Source organism: Trypanosoma brucei, chromosome 1, assembly GCF_000002445.2.
Source record: "Trypanosoma brucei brucei TREU927 chromosome 1, complete sequence".
NCBI lineage: Eukaryota > Euglenozoa > Kinetoplastea > Trypanosomatida > Trypanosomatidae > Trypanosoma > Trypanosoma brucei.
In genome coordinates, this window is record NC_008409.1 from 620,946 (window position 1) to 637,049 (window position 16,104).

At 45.2% G+C, this 16,104-nt stretch overlaps 10 protein-coding genes across 10 annotated transcripts, besides 10 other annotated features; all 10 read left to right on the forward strand.

The window, feature by feature from the left end:
* Positions 1 to 71: 71 nt before the first annotated feature.
* TB927.1.2680 (hypothetical protein, unlikely) lies at positions 72 to 362 on the forward strand (the record flags this gene model as incomplete). The annotated part of the gene is made up of 1 exon (XM_001218966.1): positions 72 to 362. One exon carries the CDS (start codon positions 72 to 74, stop codon positions 360 to 362), a length of 291 nt encoding a protein of 96 aa, XP_001218967.1.
* Positions 207 to 275: a sequence feature (2 probable transmembrane helices predicted for Tb927.1.2680 by TMHMM2.0 at aa 46-68 and 72-94).
* Positions 285 to 353: a sequence feature (2 probable transmembrane helices predicted for Tb927.1.2680 by TMHMM2.0 at aa 46-68 and 72-94).
* On the forward strand, positions 783 to 1,193 carry TB927.1.2690 (hypothetical protein, unlikely; the record flags this gene model as incomplete). Its single annotated transcript, XM_001218967.1, has 1 exon — positions 783 to 1,193. The coding sequence occupies one exon, from the start codon at positions 783 to 785 to the stop codon at positions 1,191 to 1,193; it is 411 nt and encodes a 136-aa protein (XP_001218968.1).
* Positions 990 to 1,058: a sequence feature (2 probable transmembrane helices predicted for Tb927.1.2690 by TMHMM2.0 at aa 70-92 and 118-135).
* Positions 1,134 to 1,187: a sequence feature (2 probable transmembrane helices predicted for Tb927.1.2690 by TMHMM2.0 at aa 70-92 and 118-135).
* On the forward strand, positions 1,599 to 2,831 carry TB927.1.2700 (hypothetical protein, conserved; the record flags this gene model as incomplete). Its single annotated transcript, XM_001218968.1, has 1 exon — positions 1,599 to 2,831. The coding sequence occupies one exon, from the start codon at positions 1,599 to 1,601 to the stop codon at positions 2,829 to 2,831; it is 1,233 nt and encodes a 410-aa protein (XP_001218969.1).
* On the forward strand, positions 3,755 to 5,896 carry TB927.1.2710 (hypothetical protein, conserved; the record flags this gene model as incomplete). The annotated part of the gene is made up of 1 exon (XM_001218969.1): positions 3,755 to 5,896. The coding sequence occupies one exon, from the start codon at positions 3,755 to 3,757 to the stop codon at positions 5,894 to 5,896; it is 2,142 nt and encodes a 713-aa protein (XP_001218970.1).
* A 53-nt stretch (positions 5,897 to 5,949) lies between these two features.
* Positions 5,950 to 6,091: a sequence feature (Signal anchor predicted for Tb927.1.2720 by SignalP 2.0 HMM (Signal peptide probabilty 0.001, signal anchor probability 0.997) with cleavage site probability 0.001 between residues 48 and 49).
* TB927.1.2720 (hypothetical protein, unlikely) lies at positions 5,950 to 6,261 on the forward strand (the record flags this gene model as incomplete). The annotated part of the gene is made up of 1 exon (XM_001218970.1): positions 5,950 to 6,261. One exon carries the CDS (start codon positions 5,950 to 5,952, stop codon positions 6,259 to 6,261), a length of 312 nt encoding a protein of 103 aa, XP_001218971.1.
* Positions 5,992 to 6,060: a sequence feature (2 probable transmembrane helices predicted for Tb927.1.2720 by TMHMM2.0 at aa 15-37 and 44-66).
* Positions 6,079 to 6,147: a sequence feature (2 probable transmembrane helices predicted for Tb927.1.2720 by TMHMM2.0 at aa 15-37 and 44-66).
* Positions 7,929 to 8,058: a sequence feature (Signal peptide predicted for Tb927.1.2730 by SignalP 2.0 HMM (Signal peptide probabilty 0.998, signal anchor probability 0.000) with cleavage site probability 0.219 between residues 44 and 45).
* On the forward strand, positions 7,929 to 8,993 carry TB927.1.2730 (hypothetical protein, conserved; the record flags this gene model as incomplete). Its single annotated transcript, XM_001218971.1, has 1 exon — positions 7,929 to 8,993. One exon carries the CDS (start codon positions 7,929 to 7,931, stop codon positions 8,991 to 8,993), a length of 1,065 nt encoding a protein of 354 aa, XP_001218972.1.
* Positions 10,324 to 10,441: a sequence feature (Signal peptide predicted for Tb927.1.2740 by SignalP 2.0 HMM (Signal peptide probabilty 0.796, signal anchor probability 0.038) with cleavage site probability 0.320 between residues 40 and 41).
* On the forward strand, positions 10,324 to 11,943 carry TB927.1.2740 (lipase-like protein, putative; the record flags this gene model as incomplete). The annotated part of the gene is made up of 1 exon (XM_001218972.1): positions 10,324 to 11,943. One exon carries the CDS (start codon positions 10,324 to 10,326, stop codon positions 11,941 to 11,943), a length of 1,620 nt encoding a protein of 539 aa, XP_001218973.1.
* Positions 10,495 to 10,563: a sequence feature (1 probable transmembrane helix predicted for Tb927.1.2740 by TMHMM2.0 at aa 58-80).
* On the forward strand, positions 12,420 to 12,926 carry TB927.1.2750 (hypothetical protein, conserved; the record flags this gene model as incomplete). The annotated part of the gene is made up of 1 exon (XM_001218973.1): positions 12,420 to 12,926. The coding sequence occupies one exon, from the start codon at positions 12,420 to 12,422 to the stop codon at positions 12,924 to 12,926; it is 507 nt and encodes a 168-aa protein (XP_001218974.1).
* A 241-nt stretch (positions 12,927 to 13,167) lies between these two features.
* On the forward strand, positions 13,168 to 13,281 carry TB927.1.2760 (hypothetical protein; the record flags this gene model as incomplete). The annotated part of the gene is made up of 1 exon (XM_024642680.1): positions 13,168 to 13,281. The coding sequence occupies one exon, from the start codon at positions 13,168 to 13,170 to the stop codon at positions 13,279 to 13,281; it is 114 nt and encodes a 37-aa protein (XP_024498404.1).
* A 589-nt stretch (positions 13,282 to 13,870) lies between these two features.
* TB927.1.2770 (hypothetical protein, conserved) lies at positions 13,871 to 15,082 on the forward strand (the record flags this gene model as incomplete). Its single annotated transcript, XM_001218975.1, has 1 exon — positions 13,871 to 15,082. One exon carries the CDS (start codon positions 13,871 to 13,873, stop codon positions 15,080 to 15,082), a length of 1,212 nt encoding a protein of 403 aa, XP_001218976.1.

A 16,104-nucleotide genomic window follows, 5' to 3' on the forward strand; every position in this document is an offset into this window, starting at 1 on the left:
AGAGAAGAGAGTGAGGGAGGAAGGGTGGGGAAGGGAAAACAAAAAAAAAGAGGGAGAGGAAAGAGAAACGCATGGGATTTGGAAAGTGCGCTGGTGCTGATTTGGAAACGCATAATTTTTTTTTTTTTGAAGAAAAAAAAAAAGAAATGTATATGTACAGTTTTTTTGAGGTGCAAGTAGAGAGCAGGGCGGCAGCGGTGCAAAAGATGTGTTGGGTTTTCGTTTTGTTCGGTTTCATTGTTGTTGTTGTTGTTGTTTCTGTTGTGTTTTTGTTTTGTTTTTTATTTTCGTTTACTCTTTTCTCTTTTCTCTTTTCGCTTCATTCATTCATTTTTTTTTTTTTGACTGCAGGGCGCTCGTAATCAACCTCAGCAACAAATATCAACAAAAAAAACGCATTTATACTTATATACTTTTTTGTTTATATTTTTACACGTATATTACGTGTGTGCTGTACGATGTGAGACTTTTTCTTTTTTCTTTTTTCTTTTTACCCGTTACGCAGCCTTCCCTTTACGGTCTGCAAAAAAAAAAAAGTACATATATATATATATATATGAAATATGAAGGCTTGAAAGAAGGTAAAAAAAAAAAAAGTATCATGACAAAATACATTCATGCCTGCATATATTTACAAATATATGTTTGTGTGTTTGTTTGTTTGTTTGTTTGCTTGAGGTTGTAATAAATATGTAAAATTGCAAAAAAAAAAAAGTATGTGATTGAGTTCATGGGAATGAAAGATGTTGAAGTGAAATGAGGTCTTTCATCGTGTTCCTCACATGTACATGTGTGGGGGGGGAAAAAAAAAGAAAAGAGGGGAAGAGGTAATGGGGTTCAGGGAAACGGGAAAAGGAAGAAAAAAAAGAAAAAGAAAACGAAAACGGACAAATAACAACAACGACGACCAAAACCAAAACATGAAAACAATAAAGAAAAAAGAAAAGAAAAGAAAAGAAAAGAAAAACACCGCTTCACCCCGTCGCTGCCTCCTTGGCAACGTCTTTTCATTAATTATCTCCTCGCCATTTTATTTTTTGTTTGTTTGTTTGAGGTTGGGTTTCCTCAACCGTCATGATGTAAAATGCAAAAAAAAAAGGAATTGGCTTCGAATTAGCCTGAAATCTCAACAAATCTCTCTTTTTCGTCTTCTCTTCCCTTTTTTTTTCTCTCTTCTTCTTCTCTCGGTTTAATGAATGTTACGTCTCTTATCTTTAAATTTGCGGTAGGAGAATGCCTTTACCGAATTTAGATTAAAGAAAAAAATATCAAAGTCTGGGAAGGCGAACAAAAACAAAAACAAAAAAGAACAAAAGGAGTGCGTGCCCCCCCCCTTTTTTTTTTCCGCTTTTGAGGGAAGGGGCACCATTTAAAAAAAAAATAAGTAAAATAAGAAAATAAGCGCAGGTTCGTATCATTGTATTCACATATATATATATATATAGATATATATATATAGATATATCATATTGATTTAGTCGTTGGTTTGTTTGTTTGTTCGCTCGTCACATTATTCAGGGGTATTATTGTTTAGTAAAGCGGTGTGTCCCTTCCATATCTTTTATCATCAGACATTTGTCATTTATTTTCATATTTATATGGAACAGTGCTGCGGGGCGGCCGCGATCACGGATGCTGTGGATTTGAGGGATGTTATAACATCCAGCAGGAAGCGGCGACGCGTGGATGTGGGCGAGTGTGAGGAATTGTGGCAGCAAATAAACAAAATACTTCAAGAGACCTTCACTGAACCTCAAATGGTGGTGCAGAGAAATGAAAAGGAAATGGATACCATAACTGTTACGATTCTCGCACAGTTGTATCGTGTCTTACGCGATTGTTGGTGCTTCAGTGGAGATCCTTATGATCTGTTTGAACCTGTGACGAATTTGCACGACGTAACGAAAAGAGTCCTGATGACAAGCGGGGGTTATGTGCTGACGCCTGATTCGCAAAATCTCCTTCTCGGAAGTGATGCAAACATGGCGTATGTTGGAATCCTCCTTTCGAGGGTTTATCGAGTACTGGTGGGATTTGGGCACCTTCATTGCATCCCACCTGAAGATGCGGGAATAACAAATCTAGAAAATGAGGTGTGTATTGTGCTGAGAAATCGCCAAGGCCTCACTGGTGTTGAAAGTGATTTGATAAAAGAAATATGCTCTACCCTTCGGTCGCAACTGCAGGACCCCACAGGCACAGCAGTGGCATTGTTTGAAGAATGGCCGCTACTTGAAACCAGCGAATTCGCTCGACTTGTGGCAGACTTCAACATGAAGTTTATCGAATTCCTTCCATTCCTGCCGACGGAAGGAAGTGGAGGGGCGGCCTTTTGCTTAATTCCAAGTAATAATTATGACACGGTGTGGGGTCGCGTTGTGAGCTGTGGAAGTTGTTGGGTAGCGGGAAAGATGTGTGCGCAGTCGTTTCTTGTGAGCCCCAGTGGGCCATTAATTGTACATTTATTGAGGTGTCAGCGGAAGGACGGAATTCCATATGATGGCGGTGCTCATGTGACGGTGTCCGGCAACGAAGATGAAGTGATTCTGAGAGAATGGCTCCGTCAACGCCTGTGGACGCCACAACCTACCGTTATAGTTCAATGGTGGAGAGCAAATGTTTTATCTTCATGTGTTGACTTTCCATCCTCATTAATAAGTGAAGTTGATAATGGACCTGGGAATCATAAGTTTGAGCGGTGCTGGCCGCAGTTCATTGATGGCGCAGCGGACTGCTTGCCTGCAGTTTGGGTGCGTGGGTTGCAAGTCGTTTCAAGTGTTAAGGTTGATGTTGAGTGTTGTGTGTGTCGTATGGTGTCGTGTCCGTGGTAATGTTAAAGCGAAGGAACTTCCACTACACCAAGTTTGATACAACTGCGGTGTGGTGGTTTTATCTCTTGAATTTACTTTACACGGGAAATGAGGGGACGGGGGGGAACCTTCCGATACATTTGCACTATTTGGATATCCCACCACCACCCACGCGTGTTTTCCACACAGAAGAAAATTTTACATCTCTCTCTATTATTATTTTTTTTTCACCGTTTGCCTCCTCCTCCTCCCTGCCTGCCTGCCTGCCTGCACATATACTCACTAGCACATACATTTATTTGTTTGTTTACATATATATATATTCCTTACATCTTTCCCTTTTCCTTTTTTTTTTTTTGATTTTATCTCCTTTTATACAAACGACTTGTTGATCAATTGATTCAGCGTGTAAGCAAAGGGAACGAGGGGTTGGAAATTGGTTACAAGGGTCTTTTTTTTTTTGTTTTTTTCCTTTTTCTTTTTCTTTTTTTCAGTAGTTTACAGAAGGGTTGTCGCAGTTGCGGCCCAGCGGACAAGCTGGTGTTTCGCCCTGATCCGTAAAAGGTTCTAAAAAGTAGAGAGAATTGTACCGTTTCACACTTATTTATCCCTAGGCAGCAGCATAATTTAAGAATTTTTTGCCTTGTAAAAAAGAAAAAAAAAGAGAGAAGAGAGTGATAGTGATAGTGGCCTTGCGCACAGGCACGGAAGTTCAGAAGAAGCACAATTTCTTTTTTTTGTTTTGTTTTGTTTTTTTAAGAGTTTTGTACGAAAGATTAATAGAGCAGCTCGGGTCCCACGTACTGCGGGTCTAGATTTTATATCTATCTACCTATATATATATATATTATTTATAACATTGAGGTCATATACCCTACCCATTTTTCACCTCCAGGGAGTGTGAAATTATTAGAAGGGTAGCGCGGCGGGCACGAAGTCATAGAATGGACTCGCTACGCTCGCTTCCCGCGCATCCGCCTATTCGTAGCAGCAAAGAACGAGAAAAAGGTTTGCGGCGGCTACGAGTTATTGCATGTGGCATCGAAATTGACATCCCTGCAGAGGGTGAAACTTCAGTGAGGGCACTTATGCGAGCCGTCGTTTCGTTGGCATTTCCCGACCGCCGCTCTCATGGAACACATTGTTGCCTTTTCCATGGCGACAGAGCGCTACCGGAGTCAACACGAGTAGCTGAATTGCCTCCCAATGCGGTGTTGCATCTTCATTTTGTTGCAGATGGACTCGGCACGGGAATCACTCGTTCTGAGGAGCGGGATGCGGTGCCGTACACACACACTGTCCCTGGCGCAAACCGTGGCATTCTCCGTCATTCCGCCTCACCTGTGATGCTCTCACCACTTGACACAATACAACTGCAGCAGCGTGGAGGTTCTTATGATGGGCCGCGTATGCCAAATCGCATTAGTAGTGGCCCCAGTAGCACTTCACCAATGCCAAACCCTTTGCGTAGGTATGGACAGTGGCAACAACGGAATATAGGTCTTACGGCATCCGCTACAATGATGGGGAGTTCCACTGATGCAGGGACGGGAAGCCGTGCAACACTTCCTCTGCCTATGGGTTCTTACCCACGCTTGCGAAGGGAATACCAAACAACAAGCCCCGCAAGGGACCAATTGACCACAGATGGAAGCAGAATTAGTATCACTGTCATGCTCTTAAAGCGAAACACAACTGAGGATAAGGATAACGCCAAGGGGGATGACCAACAGGCGACATCAGTCACGTCGCTTGAGTGTGGCAGCGGTGGAGCAAGTTCCAGTGACGGAACTGTGGCGTATCGCCGTCTGCGTGTGGAAAGTGACTATCCCGTGGGAACACTGCGGGAATTCTTTGGAATAACCTCAGATTATTGTATTTACTTGGGTGAAACTGCCATTAAAGATGACAGGGCGCCATTCGGCTCGTTGCAAGGGGTGTCCACGCAAACATTTAGCTTTCGTCCATACCCTACCGCTCGTGCAGGCTTGAGTCTTGCAACCACTAGTGTCAACGTGGCGCACACGAACGCGGGGAAGGCGAAATCTAAAGTCGGTGAAGGCAAAGACAAAACCACCAAAAGCGTTAACAGTAACCTCTTAAGCAGCAGTAGCCCCAGTGGTGTGGGGAAAACCAAGTCGGAGTTGGATGAAACGAAGGAAAAGGAGAAGGAGAAGGTGGAGGTGGAGGTGGCAGCGGAAAAGGAAAAGGAAAAGGAAACTAGAAGTGAAACTGTAGAATATATGAAGTTGAATGCAGTACCTGTTACGGATGTAAATAGCATCGGCGACAGCGACGGTGGTGGTGGTGGTGGTGGTGGTGTGAGTAGTGAAGGCCAACAGAAGAAACACAAGAAATGTGTCACCGCAGAGGGGCCCGAGTCAGTGGGTAAGGCCGGCAACTGTGAATGTTCAAGTAATGATGGCAATGCATCAACGGTAGGGGACCCCCTTGAAACAACAATGCCTTTCGAGTCCCCATCAAAAGCCACGCGTAGCCGTCTTGCCGCGGAGGCATTGTTGTCTCAAACCCATCCGGGACCATTTTTGGGTAGTGGTGACGCTTTAAGTAAAGCGAGGAGTTTGGTCCGTGCAGAACTCATGGGAGAACCCCCGTTACATGAATTTGGTTCGTTGTCATTTGGTGCAGGGTTGGGGAGGAGATTCGGCGGTGGAAGAGTTGAGGCGGGGGGCGTACGTTTGGCTTTGCGACCCCATTCGTTAGCGCCGTTGGAAACCTCTGGGGATGTGCGGGGTTGGCGAGAGGAGGGACAAACTCAACATCATTACGGAACCGTAACCATCACGCCACCAACGCCTACGGAACGGGGAACTGTTGTTGTGCCCGTCCCTCCACTACGTCCAGTAGATGTTTTAGTGGACGATACCAACGTGAAGGGTCATCACACATTGGCACCTTTAAGTGGAGTGTCACATCCCGTTTCTATTCTTTCATCGGGTCTCATGCAAAGGCATCGTCGGAATGTTGTTGGTAGCGGCCCCGTTATTGTAGAGGAGAAGCAGCAAAACAATACTGTAAGCCAACAAACCCCACCTTCTGTAGATCCAACAAAAGAAAAAAATTAATAACATGAAGTCATGATGCATGTGAGTTAAGAGGAATCGGGTGGAGAGATAAAATGCGTGTGTGCGTTACATTTCCTCGCAACTATTCCGATCCTCACGCAGCAGTTGCAGCATCCTTCCTACCTCCTCTCTCTTTTTTTTTGTACTCATGGTTTAGTTTCCTTTATATAATACTGCACATGGTTGTCGTGCGGTGTTGTTTCGTTTGTTTGTTTGTTTTCTGTTTATTATTATATATGTATGTTTGGGCGTGTTGTTGTTGTTGTTGTTGTTGTTTTTCTTTCATTTTCAATCCTCTCACACAAATTTACACCAATCGGTTGCAGACGCCAGTGACCCTGTGCCAAAAGACAAATATAAATTAAAATATGAAAACCTGACAGCGTGGCGCAACATCGGGCGCATATATATATATATATATATATATATTATATATATTATATTACAATGTGGTTTTGGAAGGTGCAGGGAAATGTGTGTGTTCACCAATGGTGTAGTAGTCCCTCACTTCGTTATTATAGCCGCAATGATGATGATGATAATAATAATAATAGCAATAATAACGAAGCAAATGGAATGAGAATAGGTGTGTGCTTTTTTTTTCTTTTTTTTTTGAAACAGGAAATGAGGACGAAAGATTTTTTTGGAGGCAAATGAAAAAAAGAAAGTGGGGGAAGTAGAAAAGTGGGGAAATGTGTGAAGTTAATTTAGATACGCAAGTGGGAAACGGAAGATGGAAATGTTGCCGTGAGTTTTGTTGTTGCTGAGTTTTTGTTTTCTTTTTTTTTTCTCCCTCAAACGCCAACAGCAGCGGTTTGTTTTACCTCCTCTTCCTCCCGCTTATCATTTATTAATTTCATCTTTTTTGTCCTTTTTTGTTCTTCGTCTGTTTTTTTTTGTTAATTTTATTGTTCACCGCAGTTACTGCTTGACTTCCACGGGTGAACAATCTCACTCCACAGAAACACACGTTCCTTTTTTTTTTATTAAAAAGGACGGGCGTTGTTTTGTTTTTTTTTGTCTCTTTCCTTCATTCAAAAAGCCGAAAAAAAAAAAAAGAGAACTGTTCACAACTTTCAGGTGGACTAGACTTCATCTTCCGTATGCATTACTAAAACTACAACTTCCCTGCGCCCGAAACCAGATTCCCTTTTTTATTTTTATTTTGTCTTATTTTCTTCTTGTTGCCATGCTTTACATTATTAAATTCATTGGCCGCTTCCTCGCGATGTGCTGTCCACGTACTGCCGTCGAACAATTTGCATACCTCATTTTCTTTCTTTCTTTACCACATATTTATAAATAAATATATGCTTCCCGCATTTCCCATTCCCTTTTGTGTTGTTGTTGTTGTTTTTGAATCATTCAAACAACTCCATATATATATATATATATATATATATATGCTTACTTAGTTGTTTAATTGTACATGTGTTTGTGTTTTTGTTTGTATGCGGGTGTGCGTGCAATTTTTTCCCTTGCATGTGTTTAGGAAGCGCTGATGATAATATGATGATGTTGAACATGTTTCTGCTACTATTCTTCAATCCGTATTTCTGTTATTATTTGTTCTTTTTATGTCCATCTGCCTTCTTTTTTTTTTGTTTAACTTCTTCTTTTCTTTGTATTTCATGCTACTATTCTTTCATTCATTCGTTCCATTATTTTCTCTTCTTTATGCACCTGCTAGATCAAAAGAGGGAAGGGAATAAGAGAAAAAAAAAGAATAAGGCGGTTAAATATAGTCAATAGGAAGGAACAGAAGGCGTGCAAAAAAAAAAAAAAAGAGGAAACGCGCCACACACATACACACATAAACACACAAAACCCCGTAGTCTGGCCCTACCGTCATTTTGTTCTTCTTTTTTCTTTTTTTCTTTTGTCTATTGTTGTTGTTGTTGTTGTTGTTTTTAAATTTGGTATTTTTTTTGTTGTTATTTCTGTCGCGTGTGTTTCCCTCCCTTCCCCCTCCACAAACACACACACATACATACACGCAAGCACACAAATACCACCGCCGTCGGTTAACATTATGTTTAGATTGTCATTTGCCGCATTCACATCGGTAGCGGCAGGTAGCCGGAGTGTGGGATGCTCCACTACATTTAGCACAACAACATCAGCGGCAGCATCATCATCATCATCAGCAGCAGCAGCAACGGGAAAAGAGGCATATGAAGCTTTGATGAAATTTCTCACCTCCAGTGGAGCTACTTTTGAAGGCGTGGCGGTACGACCGAGTGCTGAACAGTGCCGTGGCCTCATCGCAACACAAACCTTCCGTGAAGGCACAACAATTCTTTCAGTGCCCATGACAACTCTCTCCATTACAGCAGATCGATTGCTCAATACGGATTTTATACGATCGCTCAACCCTCCCACACGCGATGATGTGCGGCGACTTCTCATGGCGCGTGGTGTTAATGATCCCGTGTTATGCGATCAGGTGCATTTGGCACTTCTTGTCGCAGGTGAGAGAATTAATGTACACTCGCCATTTGCTCCATACTTTGATGTTTTACCATATCCAGCCATAGATGATACGGCAGTAATACAACGTTACAAAGATGTGTTGGACCCAACGCAATTGTTGGAGTGGGATGATCACCAACGTGACTGGGTGACGGTACTCCGAGCCTTAACGGATCAATGGGGAAATGCAGGTCCACCAGTTGAAGTGTGTTATTGGGCTTGGAGAACTGTTCTTAGTCGAATGCATATGTTACCGGACAGGGGACTCGCACCAGCAGATGTGGGATCAAGTTTACATTACTCCGCACTCGCCACATATGGCCGAGCTGAGCGACAAACTCGCATTATGAAACGACTTCGCGCCACCATCGGTGCGGTGTTTGGTAGTGATGGCGTGGCGGAGGATTATCGTCTTGTTCCCACATTACTTCCGTTACTTGATATGGTGGATCATTTACCTTCCAGTAATGTAAGCGTTGAGGTGCAACCACGGGGTGATAGAGGGAGTTGTGGTGAATTGCAGGCATTGCGAGAAATACAAGCGGGGGAACATATTGGTTTTAGTTTTAACCGCTCGCAGGGAATTCCTTTCACGCTTTATCGCTTTGGGTTTCTGCCTCTATAGTATTGGAAAAAAAACAAACAAACAAAAAAGGAAAAAGGAAAAAGGAAATGAAAAAGAAAAAAGAATAACAGGAAGAGGAAGAAGAAAAAAAAGGGTAGAAAGGATTAGGATAAGGATAAGGAGCAAACAAACATACAAACAAGCAAGCAATGTAAATATTATAGTTGAAAAGTTTAGATAAATAGAATGGAGTGAGGTTGAGGGAATTTGTGGTGTACAGTAATTAAAAGAAAGAGGAGGTGTACGGTTTTGTGAAGCAGAGGGGGGAAAACGGAAAATTAAAAAAAAAAGAGGTGAGATGTTTCATGTAAGCCGCGGCTGTGCGGCTCTTGTCGTACATTCACCCACCTATTCGTTGATGATGCTGCTATTGTTTGTTTTGTTGTTGTTTTGCTTTATTTTTTATTGTTATTATATTATTATTTTTATATTTATTTTTTTTTGACGAGTACGCCGCCCCTTTTTTTTGTGTGTGTGATCGTCATCTTTTCCCTCTCCACTGAAAGAAAAAAAAACCATAGGCGCTTTCGCCTCGCGATGGCGTTTCTCTTCCATAGAAGCACCACAGCAGATATTGTTTATTCCATTTATTTACCAACAGTCGTCTTGTTTTGTTTTGTTTTGTTTTTCTTTTCCTTTTCCTTTTTTTTTACAAAAAAGAAAAGTTTTGTTTTATTTTGCCACGTTTTAGATCTTCTATAGAAAAGAACAGAAAAAATTTTTTAATATATAAACATATATACATCCTTACTAAAATAAAAATGCGTAACTGATTGAATGGTTATGATGGTAAGGGACTTTTAGGAACTGAATCGTTGCCTCCTGTGGGCGGCCGGTTAGTCCGGTTGTTTTTTTCCGCCATTTGCGTATCATGAGAGGAAATGACGGCAATTCGTCGCGGATCCCCACAGGCGCTTTTGTTACTTTGGCTGAATGAAGCTACTATTACTATTATTGTTATTGTTATTGTTGCCTTTTATGTTTTTTTTTGTTTTTTAATATCTTGTTTTGTTGTTGTTTTTGGGTTCGGCATCCTTTTTTTCTCACCTTCTTCCCCTCCTCCCTTCCTCTTATATCCTCCTATACATCTAAAAATAAAAATAAAATAAATAATAGCAGAGGTGGAGAATAAAAGGGAAAGTGAACAAAGTAGAGAAGGAGCACCGAGACAAGTGTGCGTCATCACGTGGCGTTTAGAGTTTACGGAAAGATTTACATACATGCCAGTCAGCAAAGGCGGTTTGAGTACTAAAAGGTGTGTGTTCATACATCCTTGTACTTTCCTCACATCTATATATATATATATATATATCTGTAGATATATATAAATATGCAAATGATGGGACGGGCCACAATGCATTTGCGCTCTGCTGCATCCTCTCTAGTTAGCAGGGCGCGACTCATCCCCAGCAGTTTCTTATGGCCTTGTTTAATACTCACGAAAGAATCGCTCCACGTGGGTGTTATTGCTTATCGCACATTTATCCATTCCCGCGTGCGGCTCGTGCTGCGGACCGCTGTTGGAGTACCCATCGCCTCCGTCTCGCTTTATCTTTCTTATGCCCTTTTCGCCTGGTATCCGGAGCCAACAGCTGCAGTGAGTACCGATTCCGTTGCTGACAGGCCGCTGTTGCGATGCACAAGTGATTTGCTTGAGTTTGGCCGCAGTTGTGCTGGTCGCTACCATCGTATCGAAAGCAACAGTACCGCAGGAATGACGGGTTGGGGAAGGAAACTCCCCGAGTCGGAAAGAAATGAAGTAGTGGGCGATGTGCTTTACATTCTGCGGTGTATAGAGGCCATTAGAGGAACCTTTGAGGAGCGGCAACTTGTAACACCTCGTGCGGATCATGGTGCCGCGTGTCCTGCGGAAGAACTGCTGCGGATTGTTTTGGCCATCTCCCTCGATCAGGAATGGTTTGATATTGTGGAGGCCGCTCGCGAGATGTTTGAGCAAGTCGTCAGGGACCGGCCGGTGCCTGTGCAGGCAAATGTGACCAGCGCTATTGCTGACCTTTGCGCACTTTCCTACGAACTGGAGCATTGCACGGACTCATCAGAGGTGACTGTAACCCAGCGGCAACGTGTGGCACGGGCTGTTGATTCCTTTCGTCCGGAAAAGTCTGTGCGGGAACTGTGCACCATCGCAGCTGAGATCGCCGTGCTTCCGCTCGTGGACCTTGACGAAACCACGCGTTGCCTCATGTTGACGCGAAATAGCCCGGGCTACCGTCCACAGCTTATCATAACATTCATTGGCACGAATAGCTGGCGGAGTTGGTTGACAAACTTAAGATATTGGCCGAGAGCGCCTCCTGCTGGATTGTTCGGCACTCAACTTCGTGTTCACGCGGGCTTCTTGGAAATGTTGCAATCCATTCATTTCGCTGAGGCTGCGGAGGACTTTGATCAAATCATTCTCATTGGACACAGCATGGGTGGTGCTCTGGCGCAACTTGCTGGAGTGTGTCTTGCCAATGGTAAGTCGTCTCGTCGTGTCACAGTGCTGACAGTCGCGTCTCCCCGCGTATTTGCGGTTCGGCACGGCACTTTATGGCCCTTAAGGAGTTGGCTAAGTGGAACAGAACTGACAAAAAATGAGAAGGTTGTGATTGCAGGTGCTGAGGAAGGGAGGGAAATTGATGATGAAAAGAATCAACATGTGCAATACAGCGACTGTGAGGCAGACGTGTCGCGGGCTCTCCCCGAAAACTACCGCCATATTCGAGTTTTTATGTATGCCGATGTGGTGCCGAAACTCCCCCCGGTGTTTCTGGGTTACCACCACGTCGGGACGCCGCTGCCGTTGCACACGGGTTGCCCGACACGCAAGTCATTTGTTGGTTGGGGACTGTGGTCCCAATGTTTCCACAGTGCAGAAATGTATAAAGCCGTGCTTGAGCGGCCCGTCGTGGCGCAGCGGCAGCGGTATTACAAATCCTTATCATAAATATGTGTTGCTCATGCGCAGCCCAAAACACGCATACGGTTACATATATATATTTATATATTTATATGTTCACGCCTATGCCAGTGTCTATGTGTATGTGTATTGCTGAGGTGCGATAGACAGCTCAAACGGGGTACCTTCCACCGTTGTTGATTATATATTTCTACTGTTTGAACGCTTGGAAAAATATTTTATTTCATTTCATGTACGTCACCCGCCTTCCTTTGTCATGTTTTGGTGCTCTTGAAGGCTGGTAATCACCCCTTTCTTTTACATATTTTTCCTCGCTGACTAAATGTCAATAGTGGAAGGCGCAGCGCGTGCACTAATAGTAAAGGGAGAAGAGAAAGCAAAGAGAATAAATTCTGTCGCGCGAGTGAAACAGACGAGAAGGAAAACGAAAAGCGAAAGAGTATAGGCAGGCAGAAGGGGGGGAGAGAAGGAAGGATACAAAAAAAAAGGAAAAAGGAAGAGTCATGGAGTCAGGGAAGAATGCTCACCGCCTGAACCGCATCTTCCGCAAGCCCAAGACGATGGTGGCCCCACGTGCCTGGCGCCCAGCGGCAGATGGAGAAGGCGAACGGCAGCAGCCTTTCAGCGGTGTTTCGCTTCAACGGATAAACGCCATGATCAGCGAACTCTCCGAAGAGGAGCGAACTCGGGCGTTGGCCCAACAGGATCCCCCAACAGTCGTACAAGAGGAACTCGCCAAACGGGCGGCGCGATTTGGCCTCACAATAGAGCGAGCAGACGCGGGCAACAATGAAAAGACGGCCTCGAGTGAAATTACACCAGAGGTGCAGGCGGTGTTTCAGAGACGCATGGAGCGATTTGGGCAGTCCGCGGCGGAGGAAGCCATGCAAAAACGCGTGGCTCGGTTTGGTAATGCAGCCACGTCTGCTGAAGGCCCCGGAGTGGAGCTGAAGTTGTCGGAAGCGGATCGTGAGGCAATGCAGCGCAGGCAGAGCCGCTTTGGGGGCTAAGGCGGCTAACAATCTCTAGAGGCAGGCCGACTTACGCAACTGGGCGTCTCTTTTGGTGGTGTTGTGTGTTTGGTGGGGATAACTTTTGGTGGTGCTTTGTTTTGTTTTTGTTTTTGTTTTCTTTTTTTGGGAGCACTTTTGCTATTGTTACCCTCAATGTTCCTTTTTTTGTTTTTTTCTTCATTCGTTTCGTATACAAGCACACAGCGTTGTAGCTATTTCCGCCCGTCGTCACATAATTATGTGGGTTTCCATCTACCGATGTGGGGCCCGCGCGACTTTACCGCAGGCACAGAGAGGGAAAGAGGATGAGGAAGGCTTTGAGGCGGAGGTGGTAAAAGTTAAAGAGGATTAAGAGGAAGGAATCGGGAGGGAAAAAAGAGGGGGAAAGTGAAGCGGTGACGTAAGGGGAGAGATGACCCTGCACGTGCTTTGGCTGGTCGACTAATTGGGTTGGAGGGAAGAGGAATTAGGAAGAAAAGGGTAAGGAAAGAGGATATACATGCACGAACCGTCTGGGAAGTGTGGCGCCTAATTATTTATTTTTAACCCATCCCCATTTCTTGTTGTCTTCTCAGTGGTTCTTAATTTTTATAACTCCCCTACGCACTGTGAAAGCACTCACATCCTTCTCCCCTCCCCCCTCATATCAGTTGCCCTTTTTGTGCTTTTGGCATCACATGTCATGGTGCATATGTTCATCATATCCTCCGAGTCCGCCTGCGCGGGTCCACTTAACGCATCTGTAACATAAAAAGCATATAAACACACGGGCACAAACAACGTGTATTCCATGCGCGGGAATGCAGCCGGCACCCCCATGTCCCACTGCTGTCGTGGAGACACAAACAAACGAGCGTCTCCCATTATTTTTGTTTTTGTTTTTGTTTTTGTTTTGCTCTTTACTTACCATCGAGCGAAGCAAAAAGTAACAGACAGTAGAAATGTCGGTCAGTTCCCCGCTCGCCAGCAGCGGTGAGAGGGAGCAATATGGCCCGCAGGAACAGCGGCAATATGGATTCGTTCCCGTTCAAATGACAAATTTAGTTCCCGTACGCGTGGTCAGTGTGCACGGCGACTTTTTCGATATGGAAATACATCAGGACGCACCGCTGCATATAGTTCAGAGAGCAGCTGAGGACTGCTTTAAGGTCCGCCCTGAGTTGCAGTTACTGACGCACAACCGGAAGCCAATAAACCCCAATCAGTCTCTGAGGCGCAATGGTTGTCTGCTATTGAAAGGCGATCCGTTTGTCAAAATTGTGCTTGATGTGAAGAAGGGGTCAAGGCTAAACATTGTCTGCCAAATGGCCCACTGCGAACCCATACCGCTCGCTTGCGAGGCTGAAGACACGATTTGGGATGTCAAAAAGAAGTTCTGCTCATCTTTAGAAAAGTCGGAGGTCACACCGCAGCGCATTCGCCTGTTGTGGCGCTACTGGGAGCTGAACGATAAGGCCACAGTTGACTATTACCACATCCCCACCAATTCAAAACTGACTGTGATGAAGAAACGGGACATCTTAGGGGGACAACAAACAGAAAGACGCAGGGCGCCCTCACAGAGACGGAGACAAGATGTCCAGAGACGTCACGAACGCTGCGACGCCGATACCGATGATGTGGCAGCGTGGCCGAAAGCACCATCAGTTGTTCCACCATACGAAAAGTATAGACAAGCATCCGGCCGTGAACCGCTGGAAGGCGAAGATAATCGCTCAAAAACGCCAAATGCGAATGGTAGCGCCCAAGTGGTGGAAGGTGGGGCGGATCGGGACAGCCATCATCCCCCAATTCGGGCGTGGCCCGCCTTGCCCCAAGAGCAATTTGGCCGGGCTGTAATTCCTCTTTATCCGATAGTCCCGCCCCTCTCCGGAGGAAGTTATTATAGAGAGCCTCGCGCACAAACGCCCGACAGGCGACCCGCCGTAGTGCCGGTGGCAGAGGCAACACAAGTTGTGGATTTTACCGAGGTTCAACGCCTGAGGATGGAGGTGGAGGAGTTAGGACGGCGTATGGAGACCTGCGTCACAGATCGGGCGGAGTTTTCGGCGATGGAGGAATCATTCCGCGCCGCTGTGACGCGAGTGTCGGAATTGGAGGCATCCGTTGGCCGGGTTCAGAACCTACTGAAACGAGCGCTTCACTTGATGTGAAGAGGGTATAACACGGTGTGTGGGTCTTGTGTTTTTCGTGGTGGGAGCACTGTGTTTGTAATGTGTATATTCCTGTTTCGTCACGTGTGTTTTACACGGAGATGAAGGAAGCATGACGCTGCGACTCTGCAAGTTTTGCTTAAGAGCACATATCACACACTCGAGGGTGTTGTGGGTCTGAGCGATTGAAGGGAGGGGAATAAAGTGGAGGGCAGCGGTCAGTCACGCTGCACGAGATCCCTGTTTCTCACATTCCTCTTCATCTGTGCCGTTCTTTCACTTCTGTCACCGACGGCCGCCGTTTGCCCATACCCCCCCCCCTCCCAATCCCTTTATTGTCCCTTCCTGAATATTACCAAACGCTGTGAAGCGGCGATTAGGATAGTAATACATGGTGTTGGATGATTGTACATCTGGGACTGGATCTCGAGTATCAGTTGTTCTACAGGTTTAGTGCATGTCGGACACGTAAATGCGCCACACACACACACACACACACACACACACACACGGACACGGATACACCATTCCATGACGACGGCGGACACGTGACCTCCGTACAACAGGAAAGTGAATGGTCGGGAACTCGGTCGCTTAAAGTGGAACGACCAAGATGCCGGTGGGGGATGCAGTTAGTTTAAGGGAAAAAAATCTGTTACCGCGTAGGCTCTTCAGCAGTTAGCTCCGACTGCCCCACAGTTGCCACGCACGCCTGATTGCGGTGCCAGTGTGAACTGGGTTGTCTTTCCGGTGCCAGTAAAGGCAGAGCAAACAGCAGTGACTCGCACCCGCTACTGCAAGAGCAAAAACTGGCACGTTTAGGTGACGTTGCGTTGCATCATCTCAAAACATGTTTCCACCACTTGCGGGAAGGTCCAGCAACCTCAGTTACAAAATTTTGCCGCGCGGCGAACTGGCACGCACACGTACAGCAGGGGTTTTTGCATCTCACCGGTGGAATTTCTGCCCCTCCATGAAAGGATAGACAAAAAAAAGGAGGATCTCTCAAATGTCATGGCGCG